Genomic DNA, 23,789 nt, shown 5'->3' with positions numbered 1-23,789 from the left:
CACCCATGTAGAACAAGGTGCACTGAGGTCCAAGCAGCTGCCTCCTCTCTGGGAAAGGTAATGGCCCCCATGTTCAAGTTGTGGCGTGGAGCCAGAGGGCCAGGTTCCAAGCTGCTCTCCAGGAGGCCCCACTGGGAGTCCCCATGCGCAGGAAGCTCAAGGTGGGGAGGGTGTGGGTTTTTGCCAAAGAAGCGTTTATTTCCTGCATCTTCCTAGTGAGCCAAATTCTATTCCTGATGTCATGACGCTCCTGACTCGCTGTGGCTGGTTAGAGGCCCAAAGCTGGGGGACGGCTAGCAATGCTTGTTAGAGATCAGAACGTTCTGGGTGCCCTACAGCTTCCCAGGGATGAATGGCTTCCTTCAAAACTGTCTGGGCGCCTAGGCAATAAGACAAATGTACAGAAAACAAGGCCACCCCGCCCAACTGTCTGCCACTGCCCCACCTACCTTGTGTGCCCTACAGATATTCCAGAGAGCACATGTCACTAGACTACATACTTCAATGTCTTAGTCAGGGTTACTAATGCTGTGATGAAACATTTTGACCAAAGATACTTGAGAAGAAGAGGGTTTATTTGGCTTGCACTTCCACATCCCTGTTTACCAGTGGAGAAAGTCAGGACAGGAACTCAAACAAGGCAGGATCCTGGTGACAGGAGCTGATGCAGGGGCCGTGGAGGGTGCTGCTTACTGGCTTACTCATATGGCTTACTCAACCTGCTTTCTTATAGAACCCAGGACCACCTGCTCAGGGATGGCACCACCCATAATGGGTTGGGACCTCCCCATCAATCACTAATTGAAAAAATACCCCACAGGCTTGCCTACTGCCTGATCTTACTAGAGGAATTATTTTTCAACTGAAGCTCGCTCCTCTCTGATGAATCTAGCTTGTGTCAAATTGACATAAAGCTAACCAGTACATCCATGTAACTAAGCCTCCGTGGTCTGAAAATCCTTACCCAGTGCTCAATTTATAACAATTGCCCAGTGACGATGTTTTCATTCATTCAGCAGCCACTGAGTGCCTCTTGTGGGCCAAGTGTTGTTTCTGGGAGTTGCAGTGGTGAGCAAGCATGGCCTCACCTTCATGGAGCTTACAGTTTAGTGGGCATGGCGGAAGTAATGAAGTTATACGCCATCTTATCTGGGAGATTAAAGATCACAAGGACTTTTTCAGAAGGGAAAGGTAATCTTTATGAGGACCGAGAGGAGATAAGAAAGTATAGAAGCGTGGTGTCTGGAAGGACTGGGGAGAGTCTGATTGGCTAGCACATTAGAAGTGGGAGGGAAGATATGCTAATGAGATGTCTCAACAGAAGGTGCACTCTACAAAGCTTAACAACAGAAATTTATTTCCCTGGGTTCTGGTCCTGAGGTCGGGGTGCCAGCTTGGTCAGGTTCTGGTAAGGGCTGGTCGTGAAGTTGGGGTGCCAGCTTGGTCAGGTTCTGGTAAGGGCTCCCTTTCTGGCTCACAGATAGATAGTAACAGCTGCCAGCAACTCTTTGCTATGTCCTCAGACAGCAGAGAGAGCATGAGCTGTGTGCCTCTTCCTGTTCTTAGATAAACCCTAATCCCACATGGGAACCACATCCTCATGAGCTCATCTGACACCAATAGCCTCTCTACAGTTGGGGCAGGACCTGGAAAAGCCCAGACCCAAGTGCTCAGCACACATTGTGGGATGATAGGGTAGGAGTAGAAATCTGGCAGTAGAGGATCATGGGAAGGAGATAGCTGTTAGTCTTCTGTTTCCCGAGTCTCACATTATAATCTGGGTTCAAGCAGACAGAGTCTCTTAAGCCATCAAGCCAAGTCCTCAAGGGACACCTTGTGGCAAGTACACAGGAACAAAGATAGAAGGATATCTTAATATGGCTGAGTGCCACCAATCGCCATGACATAGTGAGCTCCCACATTGGGAAATGGGAAACATACATGGCCAGGGGCCCGGGAACCCTGCAGCACTGGTTTCCTCACACCAGTTTGGGGTTCTCGTCTTCAGCAGAAGCACCTGTGCCAAGCGCCTCCCTTTGAGAGAAGCCCATAGCCTCAACTCCCGTTGACAGTTTCACCTCAGGAGGGCGGGTGGGAGTCCTGGGCTCCTCTCTACTCTGGCGTGTGGGTTTCTGGCTGGCGGGAACCAGACCTCCTTAGCCCCTAGATGGGTTCTCTTGTCCACATGCAGCCTGAATGAAGACACCTTGTGGACGACTTGCATGCCGGCGGGATGATGAACTAAGGACATGCTACTTCCCTTAGAAAGCTGGGGCCCTAGAGGTGATGACCAGACAGGGAAACACGCAACACAGTGATTGGCATACAGAGTTTCTGACAGGAAGAGACAGAGGTCCCAGAGAACCCCCGTGCATCTGATTTTAAGTTCCCGAAAGTTGCCTTATGTGAGATGGGATCTCGTTTCTCAGATCCGTCTTTCTTTCTTAGAACCACGGGCACAAAGAGGACATCCTTTGTGTGGCCCAGTGCCCACCTTTTCTTCTGGCCACCTCCAGTTATGATGGAGAGATAATAGTTTGGAATGTCGTCTCAGGCCACATGTACTGCAAGCTGAACCTGCCCAGTCCCGTGGATGGCCAGGACCAAAGAGAAGGTAGGGAAGGGGCAGGTGCCATAGCGTGTATACACAGACCGCCCCTATCAGCTTGAACTCGGCAAACCGAAGGAGTCTCCATTTGGGGGCCACTTCCTGCTCGGAAGGGATTGGCCTTGAGTCATGTTTCCCTCCCAAAGCTGGGAGAAAGTTTAAGAGTTCAAAGGTACAGGCACTATCTCTGGACGCTTCTCTTTGGGGTTTGGTTTATCTGTTCCCAACCTGACGGATGCTCCCACTGAGCCTGCCCACGATGCTGCCACCATCCTTTCTCCTCCTCCCCTTCTCTCTGTTATCATCTACCTGACACATGCTTCTTCCATCCAGCTAGTAAGCCTGTTCCCCACGTCCAGCCCAGGCACCGTCCATCTCCTCAACATTTCAGGTTTCCATACCGTCCTCATCCTCTGCCTCCTCTGGTGGCCCCTGACCCATAGATCTCCTACCTCAATCCGACCTTATTGCTTGAGTATTCGATTGCAAAACTTCACCCACACGTGCTGGATGGTTTGCCTGGTGGCTTTTTTGGTTTTTTGTTGTTGTTGTTGTTTTTGTTTGTTTGTTTGTTTGTTTTTTGGTTTTTCGAGACAGGGTTTCTCTGTAGCTTTGGTGCCCGTCCCAGAACTAGCTCTTGTAGACCAGGCTGGCCTCAAACTCCCAGAGATCTGCCTGCCTCTGCCTCCCGAGTGCTGGGATTAAAGGCGTGCGCCACCACCGCCCGGCCTTGTTTTTGTTTTTTTTTTTTTTTTTTTTTGATTTGGTTTGAGACAGGGTTTCTCAGTGTAGCCCTGACTGTCCTTGGGATTCACTCTGTAGACCAGGCTGGCCTCAAACTCACAGAGATCCGCCTGCCTCTGCCTCCCAAGTGCTGGAACTAAACATGTGTCACCACCACCCGGCTAGCCTGGCTCCATTTCTTCAGGCTCCTCTCTGTCTGCTAACGATCATGGCTTCATTGTTTTCTGTAGTCATCAAAGCAATGATGAGGAACACCTGCCATGTGCCTGGTCTGGTGCTAAAAATTACAGTCCCCTCCTGAGTCCTGAACCTATTATTAACCATGCATGGTGAACAATGCACAAACTGGCGGGGCCAGGAAACAGGCTATAGCCAGTAGCCAGATAGGTGGGGAGAGGCAGGAGGAAGCCTAACAGCCCAGAGGAAGTCTTCACCAGGAGCAGTTGTCTGCTGTGGAGCCACAGGGAGAGGAGATGCAGGAAGTTCGTTGTTTGGACATAGAATTAGGAAGGGTTTTCATTTCCTGAGGTCCAACCCACAGATCCTTAGAGAACCCATGAGTGAATATTAGATCCCTGCTTTAAGCATCTGGTAACTTAGTAGCTAGTGCAAAAAAGAAAGAAAGGAAGGAAGGAAGGAAGGAAGGGAAAGAAAGTCTCTGAGTCATTCAGTCAGAAAACACTTCTGAACTGCTCGAAGAGGCAGAACACTCTGAGAAGTAAAGTCAGGGAGCTCCTGGTCTGAAGGCAGAGGAGCTGTGGGTACACAGCCAGTTAAAAATAGCGGTCAAGTCATGTGGTCGGCTTGAGCGCCACCTAGAGAAGACGCTAAAGCCTCTGACAACCTAGACAACAGGGAATTCTTATCTGCAGCCTCATCACCAAGTCAGCTCCTAATCCCCATCGCTCCACGTATTTAAAAAAAATTATTCTCAGCCAGGTGGTGGTGGTGCACACTTTTAATCCCAGCACTCGAGAGCAGAGGCAGATGGATCTCTGTGACTTCGAGGCCAGAGGTCTTCAGAGCAAGTTCCAGAACAGCCATGGCCCCAAAACCAAAAACTTGAGAACATCTAACCACTTAACCCAATTCTTTTGGAGTTTGTTGTTGTTGTTGCTGTTGTTTTGTTGTGTTGTGTTGGTGTTGGTGTTAATCATCTGGGAGGAAAGAGACAACATTCATTGTATTCCAGGAGTTTCTTTTCTTTGCCATTAAACTGAAATTAAAGTCACTGGCCAAGAATGTGATGCTGATGTTTAGGAAGCAATTCTGATGCAAAAGCCCTATTCACAGTAACAATCACTGCTCCAAGTTACCATGAGGCTGTAAACTGTAAGCAGTCGCTGTTTGAGAATCCCTTCTGTTACAAGAATACAAATCCAGCTATCGCCACAGTAACACTTCTGCAAGGCAAAGCTTTTACAGGCACACACACACACACACATACACTCACAAACACTCTCACTCACACGTGTGCATGTACCGAACCCACCCACACACGTGCTCACATTGACACCCACACGCACGCACACTCACACACATGCATGCACATGCATACTCACACACATGCATGCACGCACACACACATGCATGCACGCACACTCACACACATGCACATGCATACTCACACACATGCATGCACGCACACTCACACACATGCATGCACGCACACTCACACACATGCATGCACGCACACTCACACACATGCATGCACGCACACTCACACACATGCATGTACATGCATATTCTCACATACTTTCACACGTGTACACTCTCTCTTTCTCTCTCTCACACACACTCACACACACACACACACACACACACACACACTGGCATACCCTTCCATGAAGGAGCAGCCTGGCAGCTTCTTAACAACCATACCAAAGTGGTCTTTCTCACATGGGATTGTTGAGGAGGATGCCATCTTGTATGGAAAACTGTAGTTCTCCTCGGGAAAGGGGCTGGCAATGGTGGACTAGATGAAATCATTATCATGTTTCAGCTGTTAATTCCTCTTCTGAATCCAAAAGAATTTGATTGTGAGAGAGATCAGGGGATTCCAACCAGGCCGATGTTTAGGAAAGTTGTCACCTCTAAGATGGAGGAGTTTGCTCTAGGGAGGCCATCAATACCTACCGGTTAGCTCTGTTTTCAGCTGGTTTCCCACAAGCTTATTTACCTGCTTTCAACTGCGGGGCCCCAACACTTGAGAGTTAAACAGTCATTGTCATGAACAGCTGCCATGGTTTGAGCAACTTGGAGAGCGGCACTTTGGGGCCATTAATCCCTCAGCCTTCACAGCAAGGCCATGTAAGGGTCTCATGTGGTCCACCCTGTGATGGAGAAGGTTGTTTCCATGTATGTGGCAGATAGACCCAGCTGAAGTGCCAGGAGGTGAAACACATCCCCGGACTTCACATGGGAAAGAAAGAGGCTGGCATCCTGACCACACTGTGTTCCTCTGCCACCATCCCTGGGACGGACGTGGGCAGGCAAATAGACTTCACCTCTGGACGTCTCAAAGACCCACTTCCTATACCCTTATATTGAACATCGGGGGCTGTACGCATGTGGTGACTAGCAGCCTCTTATTTATATGTCACTCCCCATTTCCTCCCTGGAGCCCCCACCCTGGCCTGGCTCAGAGAAGGTCATGGAAGGACCATGCGTTGCCCAGGCTCCCTTTCCACAATCTTATTTGTGTTTCTTGGAGGCAGAGATTTGGGTGGATTCCTAAGATTTTTATTCAATGGCAAATATTTGAGCTTCTCATCCTAAGGGACACAGGGGACTGGAGATAAGGAGCCGCAGACCCTGGCAGAGGAGGGAGCTCTGGGAATGTAGACCTGGGCTGATTTATTTGGGAATTGGTAGGGTCTGTTGAGTCCTGGTTTGGCACCTATCCCCTCCACAGTGTCTTTGCTGCCTAGGCCATCTTCCAAAGGTCAGAGGCAACACAGCCCACTGGAGACAGTTCCCCCAGCTCTGTCCCCTCCTGCATGCACCAACAGGGTTTTGTCCATTTCTTGGGAGGTTTTGTTAGTTTCCTTCTGGGTCTCTGCTGCCGCTTGTCCCACATCCAGCACAAAGCTGTAGCTGTTAAGACCTGCTTAGATGTAGGTGGGAAAGAAACAGGAAGGGATGGGGGTCTCCAGGTCAGGAACAAATCTTCCCATTCGCTTAACTGTGAATCTGTTCTCCTGACACAGCCCACTGTGAGGTGAAGGTCTCTGCTTAACAACAGGTGTCCTCAAAGTTGCTCAGCAAAGGGCACTTGGGGGGAGTAGCTGGACATCCTGGGCTAATGCCTACCCTGACCCCAGGGCACTTGCCTGGGCTTCTCAGATCTCCTAGCCTGTTCATAGATAGATAGATAGATAGATAGATAGATAGATAGATAGATAGATAGATAGATAGATAAATAGAGATATATTGATATATATATATATATACTGATATTTATTGAGCTCTACATTTTTCTCTGCTCCCCTCCCTGCCTCTCCCCTCCCCCATTCAATCCTCCCCCAAGGTCCCTATGCTCCCAATTTACTCAGGAGATCTTGTCTTTTTCTACTTTCTACTTCCCATGTAGATTAGATCTATGTAAGTCTCTTTTGGTGTCCTCATTGTTGTCTAAATTCTCTGGGATTATGGTTTGTAGGCTGGCTTTCTTTGCTTTATGTTTAAAAAACACCTATGAGTAAGTACATGTGATAATTGTCTTTCTGTGTCTGGGTTACCTCACTCAAAATAATGTTTTCTAGCTCCATCCATTTTCCTGCAAAATTCAAGCTGTCGTTATTTTTTTCTGCTGTATAGTACTCTGTTGTGTAAATGAACCACATTTTCCTCATTCATTCTTTGGTCAAGGGGCATTTAGGTTGTTTCCAGGTTCTGGCTATGACAAACAAAGCTGCTATGAACATAGTTGAACATATGTCCTTGTGGCATGATTGAGCATCCTTTGAATATATACCCAAAAGGTCTTGAGGAAGGTTGTTTCCTCATTTTCTGAGAAATCGCCACACTGACATCCAAAGGGGTTGTACCAGCTTGCATTCCCACCAGCAATGCAGAAGTGTTCCCTTTTCCCCACAACCTCTCAAGCATAAGTTGTCATCAGTGTTTTTGATCTTGGCCATTCTTACAGGTGTAAGATGGAATATCAGATTTGTTTTGATTTGCATTTCTCTGATTACTAAGGATGTTGAACATTTCCTTAAGTGTCTTTCAGCCATTTTAGATTCTGTTCAGAGTTCTCTGTTTAGGTCTGTACTCCATTTTTTTATTGGATTATGTGATCTTTTGGTGTCCAATTTCTTGAGCTCTTTGTATATTTTGGAGATCAGACCTCTGTCTGATGTGGGGTTAGTGAAGATCTTTTCCCATTCTGTAGGCTGTCGTTTTGTCTTATTGACTGTGGTCTTTGCTTTACAGAAGCTTTTCAGTTCTAGGAGGTCCCATTTATTAATTGTTTTTCTCAGTGTCTGTGCTGCTGGGGTTATATAGGAAGTGATTCCTTGTGCCAATGTGTTCAAGTGTACTTTCCACTTTCTCTTCTATAAGGTTCAGTGTGGCTGGCTTTATGTTGAGGTCTTTGAACCTTTTGGACTTGAGTTTTGTGCATGGTGATAGATAAGAGTCTACTTTCATTCTTCTACATGTTGATATCCAATTATGCCAGCACCCCTTGTTAAATATGCTTTCTTTTTTCCATTTGATATTTTTTGCTTCTTTATCAAAGATCAGGTTTCAAAGATGTATGGATTGATACCCGGGTCTTCTATTCGGTTCCATTGGTCCTCCTGTCTGTACTTATGCCAATACGAGGCTCTCAACCTGTTCTTGTATCTCATGACACTTTCCTGTTCTTTCTCTAGAAGTCCTGGGATTGAGGGAGGAAGGGTTGGAGTGCCCACAGACTGACAGAGCCATTATCCTTCTTCTGTTCCTGACTGGTTCTTAACCGAGAGGGCCACCTTTCTCTGTTTGCTTTCCAAATGCTGCAGGGGCAGCTATGTGCAAGAGAGCTGAATATATGTGTCAGTGAGGGTGAGCAAGTGAGCAAAAGGCAGAGAGAAAGAGACAGAGAGAGGGGAAGGGAGCGGGGAAGGGAAGAGAGAAACACATATGCACACACGTGTGCGTGTGCGCGTGCACAATGCACACTCACATACTCGGTGGGGGGAGCTACAATGGGAGGGGGGAACGTTAAGGCAGGGAGATTGTGAAACAAGCCAAAGAAAAATAAGCTTTCATTTCCAGGCCCAGACAGAAGTGTCTCTCGACTGGCCTTCCTAAAGACTCGGGCAAGGAAGCTGGACTCAACAGCTGCTTCCCTCATCAGCAATGGGCCCGGAGGTAAGCCTCTCACTTCTGAGATAAGGCCATCCTGGTTCAGGATGAGTGAGTTAGGTCCCTGAATGCCACTGTCCACCTCGGGCTTCCTCTGCTATCTCATTGCTGGCTTTGCTAACAAATCCCAGGCTAAAACCCCAGCCCACATCAACCTCAGTTGACGCTACAGGAGGGCAACCATGTAACCAGGCCCCATCCCATCTTCCTTCAAATCAAGTCTCCATGCCCTGTTGTTCTTACTGCCTGCTGGGTCCCTGGCCACCTGCAAGGGTGACTGACCTCAGGCATCCCAAGGACAGTGTGAGACCCATAAGGCTAACAGAAAAGCCCAATAGTGCAAAGGAAGCCGGCATAGGCAGCGATGGGTAACCTCACAGAGGAACCAAAGAGAAAGGTGGAGGGGTCAAGAGCTGGCTGAATGTTAGGGTCAGAGGTGGAGCTGGCACCATCTATGGGGAAGAAAGTGAGGACTCAGGAGGGGCCATCACTAGCTAGTGACATTAACCCAGGGACAGGCCCTCCAAGCTTCAACTGTCACAAAAGTGGGCCCAAATCCAGCCCCTAAACACTCTAGGATTCTAGTAAAATTACAAGTTAAAGGCAGTGACCATGCAGTCCTGGTAGCAGGGGAAGGCTAGGCTGTCCATATTTGGTACCCGGGTGCTTGGTTGTTTGTCACCAGCGAGAGGCAACCTCTGCCTCTTGGTCCCAGCCCACACTGCAGCTCTTTTTGGCATCAGGTGCTGTTGCAGAGAGGAGAGAGGGTGCTGGGGGCGGGGCAGCTGTCTCTGACTCCTTCCTGAGTCATCTTCATCCTTTCTGCTTTACCTATGGAGTGCAGCCCCCTCTCTCCTAAGAGAAGAGGAGATGGTCTGCATGGGGCCCCCACTTCACAGAGCCTGGCTACCTAAACCCACACGTAAACCACAGGCACGAACTGTGGCCACTGGACCAGGTCCGTTCTGACAAGTAACTAATTAAAATAGTAAACACACTCCCACACACGAATTCCCAGCCCAGCAAATACTATCCCATCCTTACCAGCCAAAGATGGAACCCTCCTCTGCCAAGGAAGCCACCCTGATTAGTGGAGGAGACACCACCGAATCACCAAAATCTAAACCCCTCCCTAATAAACCAAAGAAGGAAGAGATGTGCCCCCCCCCCGTGTGAGACCATCAGGTGCCTTTTACCTTCACTGTGGTGGCTGCATTTAAACTGCTAGTGGCTTGTTGTGCTAAGGCTGTATGTAGCCTGGGGGAGTTCTGTTCCCCCAGACGATGGCTCAAAAGGTAGTTCTAACCAAATCGCTATCATTCTAATAAAACTCAGATTCAAACTAACCAAATCTCTATCGTTCTAACAAAACTCAGATTCAAACTAACCAAATCTCTACTGTTCTAATGAAACTCAGATTCAAACTAACCAAATTGCTATCATTCCAATAAAACTCAGATTCAAACTAACCAAATCTCTAGCATTCTAATAAAACTCAGATTCAAAGGCTAGGGTGAAAACCTATGAGCTCAGAGAGTTAAAATAGCAACTGGCTACCATCCTCCCTTTGCTGGCATCCTGGAACCGCTCCTTCCATACTGCCCCAACCTAAAAAAACCCATGCTAAGCTCCTCCCTGCGACTGCCTGCCAACCAGTTGCTAATGGCACCTCTCTGAGCCCAGGTTAATTTGACTTAAGTAACGAAAGAAAACACAGCCCAACTTTACGTGGTTAACAAATGCAGCATCTTTGCCTGGCTAAACAGATATTCCACAGCAACCGGGTCTGCCAAGTACCCGCTCAGAACCCTTGGCTGGCTGGGCAGCCCGCCTCTTACAGTTTCCCTCCCACTCAGGTTCTGAACCCTTGGCTGGCTGGGCAGCCCGTCCCTTACAGCTTCCTTCCTACTCAGGTTCTGTCACTTTCTGGAAGCTCTTTAGTGGGGCTGGCCTCATTGCAAACTTCACTCCGGTAAGTCGGGGGAACAACTGGGTAACTTCCGGGCTATGGGTTTGTTGTTGTTGCTGCTGCTGTTTGTCGTTCCCTGACGCTAGCCTCTAAGTCGGGATTGTCGGCTGGGTTCTAATGCTTTGCTTTGATATCCTCCTGACATTTCTCCCCTCTTATTATCTTTGCCTTCTATGTGTCTCAGTCCAAAGGGAAAGCCCAGGTGAGCAGCATCGTGGTGACGGCAGGAGACACCCTCACCTACCTGGCCGACCAGCAGGGCTTTGTGCATGTCTATGACATCCAGGAGTACGGCCTCCGGGGACCAGAGCTGCAGGCTCCCAAAAGTAGGCAGTGAATTTCTTCATGTTAAGCCTCAGATAAGATTGCTTTGGTTTTCATGTGATGGTCTTATGGGGAAATTAAGTTGTCCCTGTTAGGGAGGGATTACTCTTAAAGCCCTTGGAAAGCAGACTCGCATAAAGAGAGTTTCTTGAGAACATTTGGTGCCAGCAAGGATGCAGGGAAGGGGGCGTCAGATAGCATTGAACAGAGGGTGATTGCTAGATGGTGACTGCGGGGTGTTGTCCACCCATGTCTAGTGCTGCAAATGGCACTTCTGCTTCTAGTGAAGGAAATGACAAACATGCACAGAGATTTACTTGCAAGATTGCACAACAACACATTGCTTATCAGAGACACCGAATGCTTATACGAGGACCACAGTTTGTATTTAAAAGCCAGGTGCACACACCCGCACATCCCCTCTCTCCTAAGAGGATGGTGGGTATAATGGCCCACCTGTCGTCCCAGCACTCAGGAATCAGAGACCAAGGACCCCCGGGGTAAGCCAGCTAGCTAGATCAGACTCATCAATGAACCCTGCCTCAGTTAAATGAAGAACAATAGAGCAAGATACCCAACATCAGCCTGGGGTCTTCACATCTGTACACGTGTATGCACACACCACACACACATCTGTACCCACATTCTTGCAAACATGCAAGCACACCATATACATACACGCACAAAATAAAAATCACCAAGGAAAAACATGGTGTTAGTGTGTTACACTGGTCCTATTCATACACTTTTAGAGCTGGTGGGGGGGAACGGGGGGGCTTGCACATAGTAGGCACTTGGTCTGCACTAATGTGGAAAGATTACTAACAGCCCATCGGTGCCACTTCCTTCTGGGCACACATCCGCGCTGGACTCCTTCCTGTGGGGTCCTACTCAGGTGTCTTCTTTGTTTTCACTTAGCGGTGACATCCTGGAGGGCTCACATCAGCATGGTGACATCGTGAGTACCATCCCTTTGAAGGGCTCAGTAATCTCCATAGGAAGGGAAATGTTTGTTTAAGCTTTGATCAAGGCCGTCCTCTCAAAATCCCCGTGAGCTTGTCGAAGGAGGAAACTGCATTTTTATTCTGCTCCCGATGAAGTGAGATGAATGTGGTCCACATGGAGCCGAAGGAAGAGGTTCCAAGTCATTGTTTTTCTTGTTCATGGGCGGTTCTCCCTGTACTGACTTGGCAGTCTACTGCAAGTTTATGAGCTTAGTGGGTTTGGAGTTCGTGCCGAGAGAGGCCAAACGTGCTAGATCATTCTTTTTGACCGCTTGTTCTCCCGCCCACCTGATCACCTGCAAGGTGATTTCCCATACAGATCCCACTTGATGTCTTAGAAGTGGACGGGGGATTTTGGAGGGCACGTGGTGTGGGAGGAAGTGGGGGGAAAATGGCATTTAAAAATTAATCTGGCGGGGCTGGGGAGATGGCTTAGTGGTTACGAGCACTGGTTGCTCTTTCAGAGGAGCCAGGTTCAATTCCCAGCACCCACATGACAGCTCACAACTGTCTGTAACTCCAGTTCCAGGAGATCCAATACAGTCACACAGACATACATGCAAGCCAAACACCAAAACACATGAGATAAAAAGAAATAATTATAAAAAGTTAATCTGGCTTCTCTCTTCTATTCTATTGGACCCAACGTCCCTCGCTCTCTTGCAGAGCAGCCTTGACTACCCTCTTCTCCCCCTTTATCTTGCTAGTTTGGAGCTGATAGAGGATGATAGCATCTTACTGTCTTCCTCCCTTGACCACACTGTGCGCCTGTGGAGCAAAGATGGTGCATACATAGGTAAGGTTCCGCCTCTGCTCGCTTGGAGCCAAAGGGGCCACGGAATCACAGATCTTCTGTTGAGGCTGCCATAAACAGAGTATCCTAGACGAGGCAGCCCATTACTTCCTCTCAGCTCTGGACTTTTGAAGTCCAGGATGGTTGTCTGAACATGGCCAGGTTCTGGTGAGGAATCTTGGGCATCAGAGCACTGGTCTCTTGATCCACACTTGATGGGGACAGCTCCCTATTGTCTCTGACAACAAAATGTAGTGGCATTTAACTTGTATTTTAAGAAGTAAAACTTGCCTGAGGATCAGAAAAGCAAAATAGCTACACTGGCCAGCCTTATAGACCAGGCAGCAATAACACACACCTTTAATCCCAGTAGCCACTAGCTTGCCTTAGAGATCAGAAAGTGTTGGCACACACTTTAATCTCAGCCCCAGAGAGGATTATAAAATGGGAAAGAGGCAGCTCTCAGATACAGTCTCATTCTGAGATTCCTGGAGGCAGGATTGCCATTTTCAGACTGCAGTCGACGTAAGAGCCAGTGACTGGCTGCTTTGCTCCTTGGGTGGGTCTTCAGGTTGAATCCCAGTATGAGTCTCTGAGCTTTTATTAATTGTGCTTCCACAAGAACACTAATGCTATTAGACCTTATGACTTTATTTAAAGTTAATTACCTCGCCGGGCGGTGGTGGCGCACGCCTTTAATCCCAGCACTCGGGAGGCAGAGGCAGGCGGATCTCTGTGAGTTCGAGACCAGCCTGGTCTACAAGAGCTAGTTCCAGGACAGGCTTCAAAGCCACAGAGAAACCCTGTCTTAAAAAAAAAAAAAGTTAATTACCTCACCAGTGTCCCTGTTTCCAAACACGTTGGGGGCTAGGGCTTCAACATACACGTTTTGGGGTGATGTGATTTGGTCTATACTGTAACATTAGCTTCCTGTCTCCAAAATTAGAAAAATAAAAATCAAAGACCTTTGAACTTATCAAAATCAGTGGGCTGAATGCCATCACTTTGGGAAGAAAATGTTTTTTCATAAGAATCATATCTAGGCAGGGACATCAGGCTATATGGTGGGCAAATGCCTGGCATATGTTGACCATGGTACCAAGAATAGCCTAGTCCGCCGCTTAGAGAGACTGTGGTCTGTCTGAGTATGGTGTCTCGGCCCATAGCTTACGTTTCTTGAGATAGGTTTGTGACTGATTGAATTTATCTTTCAAGTTCTTATTACATTATCGAGTAGACTGCACACCTGCATGGCAGGAGGCTTTCTCGGATTCTCTTTGGAGGCTTAGTTGTCCTATGTTTGTTTCCTATGAAACTGCCAGGGCATAGCTTAGCTGGACTGAGGTGGCCTTGCCAGTCTTGAGGCAATCTACCCACATGAGCAGTAAGCTCCGCTCTGGTTAGGAGACAGGTTACCCATTGTCATTTGCTTGGTGTTTACTTTTATCTTTATTTCTCTAGGGACCTTTGGGCAGAGTCGCCCCTGGGATGTTTTCACCCCTGCCTCCTGGAGTCACCCAAGAGTCCCCTTTGAGATTTTGACAGACCCTCAAAGCATGCCCACCCACCCAGTACTGGAAACAGATATTCCCTCTGGGTGCTCGGGAGGACAGCAGGAGCGGGACATTGTGATGGAGGAGAAGGTCCTGTCTGAGGTTAGTGCCTGAACCAGCCACCTGTGTTCTCTTCGTGGGTTCTCAGCTGGTCAGCAGGGTGCACACATAAGCTAAGAGAATCTAAGCACGATCTGGTGAACCAAGGCAACAGGGGAAGGAGGGCGTGCCCCTTCATCCTGGGCCATGTAACTGATACGGACCAGGAGGACATGCTACCCCTCCGTGGGATGAAGGAGAGTCTCTCCCAGCACTTTCCTCTTTTTGCCTATAGAAAGGCAGCTTTCCCTGGCCTTGGAACACGGGAGACACAGCAGCATGCTCAACCCTAGGACCACATCTGAGAAGGGCAGACCCTGCACGCGCAGCCCATACTTTATGTTGAGATGTGTTCAAAAGCAGGGGCTCCTAATAACTGAGAAGAAGCACTGACCATCTTTATGTGAGTTACCAGCCTATGAGAGTTACCTTCAGAGCAAGAGGGTCGGAGAGGGCCCTGGCTGATAAAGCCTTGATTTAGAGCTCCCATGAAATACATGGCTTGCCAAGAAATGCCTGCCCTTTTGGAAACTGAAAAGAAGGTCATTTCATGAGCGATTGCTTGGCAGCTCTGTCACAGCTCAAAGCAGGACACCTGCTCTGCCGGCAGAATCATGGACTCGGTTTTTCCTCGGCAGCCTCACAGAATACAGATCCCCCAGTAGAACCCGGCCACTGACTCCAGCTTAGAGGCCCAGAGGTGTTCAAAATAGAAACAAAGGATCCAGGCCAGCACACTGGAGCAGCCTCCGCCTCACCTGGAGCGCTGCTCCGATCTCCTTCTCAAGGCTATCCACACCGTGGCAGTCTGGGGAGACTTAGAATGTTGCAGGCATTGTTGGCTGATTTAGAAACAGTCATTTCAGCTGGTGTTCAATATAGGGAATGCTAATGTCTTCATTAATGCTGATAGGCCCACAATTTAGAAAACAAAAGCTCAGAAGGAGGTGGAAAGAGAGAAAGGAGAAATAGAAAAAAAGAGAGAGAAAAAAGAGAGAAAGAAAGGCAGAAAAGAGACAAAGCCCCAGCCAGTTCTTGTGCTCAGAGGCAGACCTAAAGAGAAGACAAACTTCAGGTTCAAGGACGGTGGTGGGGGATGAGCGTGAGAGTGAGGTCCTGGAGGACAGAAGGGAAGAAGAGACAGAGAAAGCAAGGAGAGAGGGGGCAGCAGGAAGAGGGATGGAGGAGGAAGGAGGCAGAAGCGGAAGGATGCTCAGTGTGACAGAATAATCCGCAGTGTGCTTGCTCTCCAGGGCAAGCAAAGTCTTCCTGGGGGATCTTGATCTTGTCTAAGAAAATATTCCAATCAGTAGGACTGCAGCAGGTACTTGGAAAACCTGTCAAAAGTTCATATTAGTTACTTTTCCACTGCTGTGATAAAAAAACGCATGGCCAAGGCAACTTGCAGAAGGCTTTTTTTTTTTTTTGGCTGCTGGTTCCAGAGGGATAAGAGTTCATCATGCCAGAGAGACACAGCAGCCAATGACATGACAACTAGAGCAGAACTGAGTGCTCACATCCTAAACACTGCACCAGGAGTGAGCGGTGAAGCCGAGTGTGGTGGTGCACACCTTTAATCGCAGCACTTGGGAGGCAGAGGCAGGCGGATCTCTGTGAGTTCGAGGCCAGCCTGGTCTGGTGTACAATGCGAGCTCCCTCCTCCTCCCCAAAAAAAGCATTAGAAATGGCGCAAGGCTCCCCAAGCCAAGAGAGTACACCAGAAATGGTGCCAGTCTTCAAACTCTCAGATGCCACCTCCAATGACACACTTCCCTCAGCAAGGGTGCAGCTCCTAAGCCTCCCAAACAGCACACCAATGGTGGACTGTCCTGGTTATCTTTAGAAAACAACTTGAACTTGACACAAGCTAAAGTCGTCTGAAAGAAGTGACCCTCAACTGAAAAAAAAAATGCCTCCGTAATTGCAGCTATCGGCCATTTTCTCAGTTAATGATTGACTGGGCCCAGCCCATTGTGGGTGGTGCCATCCTTGGGCTGGTGGTTCTGGGATCTGTATGAAAACAGGCTGAGCAAGCCAATGTAGAGCAAGCTAGTAAGCACACCCCTCCATGGCCTCTGCATCAGCTCTTGCCTCCAGGTTGCTACCCTACTTGAGTTCCTATCCTGACTTCCTTTAATGATGAACAGTAATATGGAAGTGTGAGCCAAATAAACCCTTTCCTCCTCAACTGCTTTTTGGTCCTAGTGTCTCACTGCAGCAATAGAAGCTAGAACTAAGACAAAAACCAAGTATTCAAATGCCCAAAACTTATCATTCAAAACACTACAAAGTTACTTCTTAGATAAAAAGCAGAAAACAAACCTCTGAGCCCTTGTACAGTATATTTGGACCAGAAATCGAAAGGGTAAAATTGCAGAGTAAGGGGTTTTATTACTGTTCCTGAGAGAGGGATCCCTGAGTTCGAATCTCAAACTGATTCCTTAGTCATGTGATCTCCAGCAGTCCCTTCTACTGAGCTATAAAATGAAGGGTGGGTTTAGATGATCTAGAAGTTTCTTTCCAGCCTTAAAAATTGTGTGCTTGGGGGCTGGAGAGATGGCTCAGAGGAAGAGCACTGACTGCTCTTCCAAGGTCCCGAGTTCAATTCCTAGTAACCACATGGTGGCTCACAACCATCTGAAATGAGATCTGGTGCCCTCTTCTGGCCTGCAGCAGACATGCTGACAGAATACTATATACATAATAAATGAATCTTTAGAAAAAATTGTGTGCTCGTCTAAATCTCTGTTAAAGAAAAACCTAATGTGTTCATTGGACTGTAAAGGTGGGTAGTACCACTTCCAAGATGCCAAGAGACAGCAGACACGCACAGTCAAAGTGAACTGGCTTAGATGCTGAGAAGAAGAGCTCATGGGAAAATACTGCCTGCTTATTGGTGCCAGGACACAGCACTAAAGCTCCACGGGAAGTTCTCTTGTCGTCTGGACAGTTCAGCCAGCCCGAGTCTTGTTGTAACACAGGAAAGCCACATGCCACACAGGTGACTCTTAGTCCCAGTTACTGGAGAGATCACTGTTCCTGTTCTCACATCTCACATCCCTGTCTTCTTCCTCCAGACTGCAAAGACCCAGAACCTTCCCTCCCCAGGAGGTCCCACTGGTAAAGCGGAGGCGAAAGAAGATAAAAGTCGCTGGTCTGCGTTTTGCCACGGCAGGTCAGTCTGGAAAATCAGGCGGGTCCAGGAAGCCACCCTGGGAAGAATACAGCGGCAGCCATTCCTCGCTGAGGCCTGCTAGCCCTCTCTGTTCCCTGCATGTGGTCCTTGTCCCTAAGCTCCCGCAGTCTGTGAGATCACTACCGAAGCGTCACCCATTGTGTGTCTTATCAATGTGATTTAATGCCCCCATCCCTATCTTATCTGACTGCCACACATGGCCAAGGCCCACACATCGTCCATCTTTGCCGCCAGCTCTGTAGCTGGTGTTGCTGGCCTCAGCAGCACAAGGAGCACTGTAGTCTTACCCTCTCTCACACAGATGCCCTATATGGCCTTATGGCTCCCCAAGGACATGGGGTGAAGAGGAAGGCCCCAGAGTTCCCAAAGTTGCAAATCCCAGGCCACCTCAAAGCCCTGTATGCACTCCAGGTCCCCATGTGCTGCACTATGGCAGGTTCGAGAGAAGCAGAGTGAAGGACGTTCCTCCCCGGCTCCCTGAGGCATTCTTCTCGAGGTCCCAGTCACCAGCAGACCCAGGGAAACAGCCCCTTCGGCGTCCTCTCACTGTATAATCTAGGTTTAGAACCTGGGTGAGTGATGACCCCATCCTCACCATGTGTGACAGTCGTCAAGAGTTCAAGTTCCTTCCCTAGGAGGCCTGTTTCCATCTCTACAGTTTGGCAATAGAGAAGACAGCTACAGGAACCCCTTGCCTTCCACCTATACAGCAAAAGTGCAAACAGAGGCATAAGAGTGGGGGGCCAGGGCATCCACTTTCCAGCTGGATCATTCCTTATGGAATATTCTAGGAGTTTCTGCTTACATCTTAAGGCGCAGCCTAGTCACACAGCCATGGCTAGTCACAACAGAGGCCACGAATGGCTAAAGAAGGCACGAAGGGTGAGAAAGGGTTTTTGGTAGACAACTACTAAGTTCTGTCCCAGATGCTAAAAATGTAAAAATGCTTTGGATGCTGTCAGCATTAAAGGGACTGTCACGTGGAAGCTCCACCCACCATGCGTAACTTGCCAGAATGTGTCTGGAACTCACGAATCCAAAGTTTGACTGGATCAAATAGCTAGCCCGTGGGAAAACCACAAAGGCCTGGGCTGTAGATCATGTGACTGTAAGTCATTTCAACTTCCTGTTTATATACTTGGTGATGTCCCAAGAAAGTATGGGGGATACCAAGACAGCAGACTTGATGGTGCGTTGGGGCTGGAGACTGGAAATGGAGGTTCCTTCCCTGTCGGCTGACACCGTGAGCCTCTCCACCCTTGACTGATGGGGTTAGCAAGGAGCCAGCAGCTGCAGGGTGATCTTTATTCACATCTCCAGGCCCTCTTTGCCTCCAGCTGCCTCTCTCCTCTGAGACGCTGGTGTAGGGAGATGAGGTGGGCAAAGGTTCCCAATGTCATCAAGAGCAAGTACAGCCAAAGGCCACAACGGTGGGTGTTATCTGACTCTTGGGTTCAAACAGTATCAGCACAGAATGGCAAAGCAGAGTTCGCTCTAAATTCGTTTCTCCGTGTTTGCTTATGGCAAGGATAAAAGAACAGAATGTGAAGTGAGAGGAAGTGGTAGAGGAAAAAGGGGGCGCTGAGTTCGTTGGCTGGGGCTACCCCATCAACACTGGTGGCTGTTGGGCACATTTCAAAATGTATGCCTTTTAAGGCAGGAAGCTTTAGAAATAAAACACACATTCTGTCAAACTTTTACTTCAGCTTGCAACGTGAAGACTGTACATTGATTCGCCAGTCTTTGAATGCCCGCTGCATTACGAATGAGTTTCGATTTCTGCTTTTACAAAAGCAAAGCTGGAACGTGGAGTTGTTTGCAAAGCATGGAGCTGCAGTGTCCTTCCCAACGTCTAGAATTTCCCCAGACCCTGACAGCTGTTTGTCCTCGATTTCGTCATCTTCCAGCTACTCATTTCAAAGCCCCTTCCGCAGCTTTCACAAACACTTCTTTGCTTTTCCCATTATTTTCCCATTAATACAATTTTCACTCTGTTCAGATACATTTATAATCATAACCAGGTTCCAAGAGGCATAGACAGGTTTAGAGACAGACACAGCTCACTCTGGGTGCGAAGCACACGGCTCTCCCCATTCAGGCAGAAAGCTACTGTTGCTGTCTAGCACATGGGAGCGTTCACAGGGCTGGGAGCATTGGAAGGGTGGGTCTTGATGAAGTTGCTCAGACCACCACTTCCTTTGAGCAAGCGTCTACTGCAGTGATCCTCTACACAGCAGATTCCCTGGAAGTCAAATCAAGTTTTCCAGGGGGTAGCTTGGCTACACACAAAAAGCTGAAGAGATCACAGTTTCGGGGTGGGGTGGGAGGACTTCATCTATAGCTCATAGGACAAGCTGCTCCTCTCACAACTGACTTAATGAAGCCCACGTGTGGAGGATTGCCCACCCGAGGCCATCTCAGACGTTAAATTCAATAGGACTTATAGATGGATTTTTCTTTGGGTCGCCAGCTCTCAAGAAACAACACAGAGACTTATTATTAGTTAAGTGAGAGCTTGGGCGATCACTTAGGCTTGATTTAACTAGCTGTTCTAACTTAAATTAACCCGTATCTTTTCATCTATGCTCTTCCACACAGCTCGGTTTCCTTTACTTTGTGATCCCCATGCTGTTTGCTCTACGTTCCTGGCGTCGCCGACCTGCCGAGCTTCCTTTGAGTCTGGCTCTCAACTCCCGGCGTCTCTGCCCTTCTTCTTACCAGCATTCTCTCTGCCCTGAAAATCCTGCCTAGCCATTGGCCACTTAGCTTTTTATCAAACCACTCACAGTGACACATCTTCAGACAGTGTAAAGGAATATTCCACAACAAGGATTTGTTCAGCCCTCATGATAGCCCTCCCTGGAGGACACTCAATTGGTGATCTCCACAGAAGAGGAAACTGAGGCTTGGGGAGGTTGTGCTTTTTAGCTGAAGTTAAATCACTGGTAGCTGGCCAGGCACGGGTAGGGCCTCCTCACTGCTCTTCAGCTCCCCTAGAGCTCTCCTCTGAGACCAAGCCTTAAAAGGCAAGACAGAGACCGCACCTGCTCTAAACATGGGGATGCCTTGGGTAAGTGGCGGAGGATTACGAATCAAGCATCCATAGCCTACAGACCACAGCAGTGGCACTCAGGCAACCTCTGCCTGGGGTCCCTTTAAAGCTGAAACAGAATGGTGGGAAGATGTCTGGGGGAGGGTGCTTCCCGGGCTCAGCAGTGTGAGGCGAGGCACGAGACAATGACTGGGAACCCTTTCCAAAGGGATGGTACCAGGACCAGATGGCCCGAGAGGACGTGCGCGCATGGAGTGCAGGGAGGAATAGACTCGCTTTGGACAGAGACTATAGGGCAGGCCAGAGAACAAGGGACCAAGATGGCAGCAGAGCTCAGACACAAACCATGTTGCAGGAAGCAGAGTTCCATACCCCTCATTTCCCTGAACATTCAGGTTTGTATTTATTAAGTCATCCCTGAGCGCCTTTGAGGAAAGCCTGTCAGACATTGGCTTCACCATATTTGTTGGGCACCGCTCTGTGCCTACACTGTACTGTACTCCAACACAGGGGACACATCCACAAGCAGAGGAGTCTCCTGAAGAGGGAAAGACAGGTCTCCAGCCTCCATGGCTTTGTCGTTTGGCTCTTGCATGATGGGAGGAGCGTGAAGCACTGTGGGAGCACTGGTACATGGGATGCTGGGAGAGAGAGAATTCATGCTGATGCCCAAGAGATATTAGCATGAACACTAGGATATGGCCACTTGAAAGGGGCTTAACAAGAGAAGAGGCGTTACCACGTGGATGAACCTAAGGATACTGTGCTGAATGAAACAGCCGGCCACAACAACACAGACACTGCTTGATTCCTAGGCACGGGGCAAGCAGAACAATCAGACTCATTAGAGTCAGAGCAGAACGGCTGCTGTTCGGGCCAGAGGATGCGGGATGTTGTTTCATGTGTGTGTGTTCCATTTTGTAAGGTGGAAGAGTTTGGGAACTAAATATGGTGGAACGTAGATACAGTCCTGGCACTTGGGAGGTGGGTGCAGGAAAATCGGGAGTTCAAGGTCACCCTCAGCTATAGGGAGTTTAAAAGGCCAGGGACCAGCCTTGGGCTGTATAGGGACCCTGTCTCAGAAAACTAAAAGAAAAACAAAGTTCTGGAAATAGATGCTGATGGTAGCCCACCGTACAGCAGTGTGCATGTACTAAATGTGTATTTGGTTCAGGTGGCCAACTTATACAATGTGTTTTATACCACAATTAAAAATAAAGGACCAGGGGACCGGAAAGATGACTCTGGTTAAAAGCACTCGCTGCTCTTCCAGAGGACCCAGGTTCAGTTCCCAGCACCCACACAGCAGCTCACAGCTGTGACTCCAGTTCCAGGGATATGACGCCCTCTCCTGGCCTCCACAGGCACTGCACATACATGGTGCACAGACACACATGCAAGCAAAACACCCATATGCATAAAACAAAAATATTTTTCAAGAAATTAAAAAGAGAAGCGATAAGAATATAAAGGCGCAAAGCCCTAAAGGAAGAGTCAAGGGACAAGTCCTGCACTTGAGTTCAGTGTGACTGAAATGGTGTCAGGGTGGGTGGGGGAGCGGCTGGAACCAGAGAAGAATTGTAACAGGTGGGAGCAGTTGGCCTTCCATGGTACTAGAAATGACCAGAAGCAAAGAGCTGATGACCAACCGCCAAGGGGAAGGGATGCTGGCGTGCTCAGCTGGGGGCTCTTGTAGCGGCCAGTCTCCAGACACCCAAAGAATCCTCACACTTATCCTCTTCCCCCAGACAGCTACCAGCACAAAGAAAGCCTCGCTGGAAGGTGCCCGAGCTCAAATGGCCCAGCATTTACCAGGCCCTCCAGTGCCACGAGGTCCCCTGTGTGTCTGCTCTCGGGGAGAAGCCAGATCTGTCCCTCATTGGCTCCGACATGTTCACCGACAGTTTCTGCGGCCAGGAGAGAGAAGCAGAGCTGCAGGAAAGGAAGGAATACTCAGCCTGGGGCAGATTCTTTCCTGAGTGCTAAGGACCCTGCCTTCCTTGCTTGGCCAGTTCTTTCCTGTGTGATGGAAAAGGTCTAACAGATTAAGCTCTGTCCTGTGGGAGCAATGAAGGACAAAATGAAGAAGTGATCTCAGCCCAGGTGGGCTCCTCCCGAAGCAATTAGAGCTGAAATCTCAGAGAATAAGTCATCACAGTGTTTTTCTGGGAAGTCATTGTCTCACTGTGTGGAGAAAAGACAAAGCAGGTGGTCACAGCCAGTGGCCCCCAAACAGCTCCCCCACCGACCACCTCTGAGGAGGCCGAGGATAGGGCAGAGCAGGGAGTTGCTGGGAAACAGATGGTAGTTTGCTAGTGTGCTTTTTGCAGGAAGGCCTGCTTTCGGACAGATGTGTGGTCTCCCATCCATTCCTAACAGTTCCCGGGAATAGACACTGTTAGCAGTCGCCTTACCAAGGAGGAAATGGAGGCTTCCCGAAGTCCATTGCTATAAGAGATGAGCACTATCAAGAGGGGCTTGGCTTTTTCTCCACCCCAATACTCAGGCTAGTGTGGCTCCTAGGAGCTGGGGAGGGGGGACGGGTCCCTCGGACCAGTACAGGTGGCAGATCAAAGGCGCTGGGGGCTATTCTGTCCTCTCCAACCCTGACCACACCTGGGCTACCAGTGAGAGTTTTGCAGACTAAATCAGGCTCCTGGTCCTGAGATGATAGGTCACTGTGGATATTTCTGAGGTCCTTAGAAAAGACAAAAAGAGATACATGGGAAAGAGGTGGGAGAGGAGGAGAAGGGAGGTAGGGTGGCCCTCAGAGGCTGGAAGAGGCAGACAGGATACTCAGATACCTCAGGAGCGTGTTCTGCCCACACCCTGGTCTCATACTTCTGGTCTCCAGAGTTGTGGGAGAATAAATGTGTGTTTGAAGGCAGCCTATGGCTACTGTGCACCAGCGGCAGGCCCAGAAACCTAACATAGATACCATACTTTCTAGAAGGAAGGCAGATTTCCCCGAGACACACGGAGCGCGGGCAGTGTGGAACTGCATTTTACTCCCAAGCGGTTCATAGTTCATGTGTATGTCACAAATGTGTGTCTGGGGACACAAACAGAAGAGCACGCAGCCTGGTGGCATA

General features: G+C 48.9%; 1 protein-coding gene across 1 annotated transcript in view; it reads left to right on the top strand.

Annotated features, from left to right (window-relative positions):
* The window catches only part of LOC142847869 (cilia- and flagella-associated protein 337-like), a 45,867-nt gene extending 22,305 nt beyond the window's left edge, over nucleotides 1-23,562 (top strand). Inside the window, exons 10-18 of the mRNA XM_075969080.1 lie at nucleotides 2,449-2,614; nucleotides 8,618-8,713; nucleotides 10,621-10,679; nucleotides 10,861-11,002; nucleotides 11,919-11,958; nucleotides 12,712-12,800; nucleotides 14,259-14,452; nucleotides 17,527-17,624; nucleotides 22,446-23,562. Coding sequence (XP_075825195.1) covers nucleotides 2,449-2,614; nucleotides 8,618-8,713; nucleotides 10,621-10,679; nucleotides 10,861-11,002; nucleotides 11,919-11,958; nucleotides 12,712-12,800; nucleotides 14,259-14,452; nucleotides 17,527-17,624; nucleotides 22,446-22,683 — 1,122 coding nt within the window. The 3' untranslated portion in view covers nucleotides 22,684-23,562. The remainder of the gene's footprint in view (nucleotides 1-2,448; nucleotides 2,615-8,617; nucleotides 8,714-10,620; nucleotides 10,680-10,860; nucleotides 11,003-11,918; nucleotides 11,959-12,711; nucleotides 12,801-14,258; nucleotides 14,453-17,526; nucleotides 17,625-22,445) is intronic.
* Nucleotides 23,563-23,789: the final 227 nt, after the last annotated feature.

The sequence above is a fragment of the Microtus pennsylvanicus genome, chromosome 1 (assembly GCF_037038515.1).
Source record: "Microtus pennsylvanicus isolate mMicPen1 chromosome 1, mMicPen1.hap1, whole genome shotgun sequence".
NCBI classification, from domain to species: domain Eukaryota; kingdom Metazoa; phylum Chordata; class Mammalia; order Rodentia; family Cricetidae; genus Microtus; species Microtus pennsylvanicus.
The sequence above is the reverse complement of the archived record's forward strand: the minus strand, read 5'-3'. Positions and strand labels throughout refer to the sequence as shown.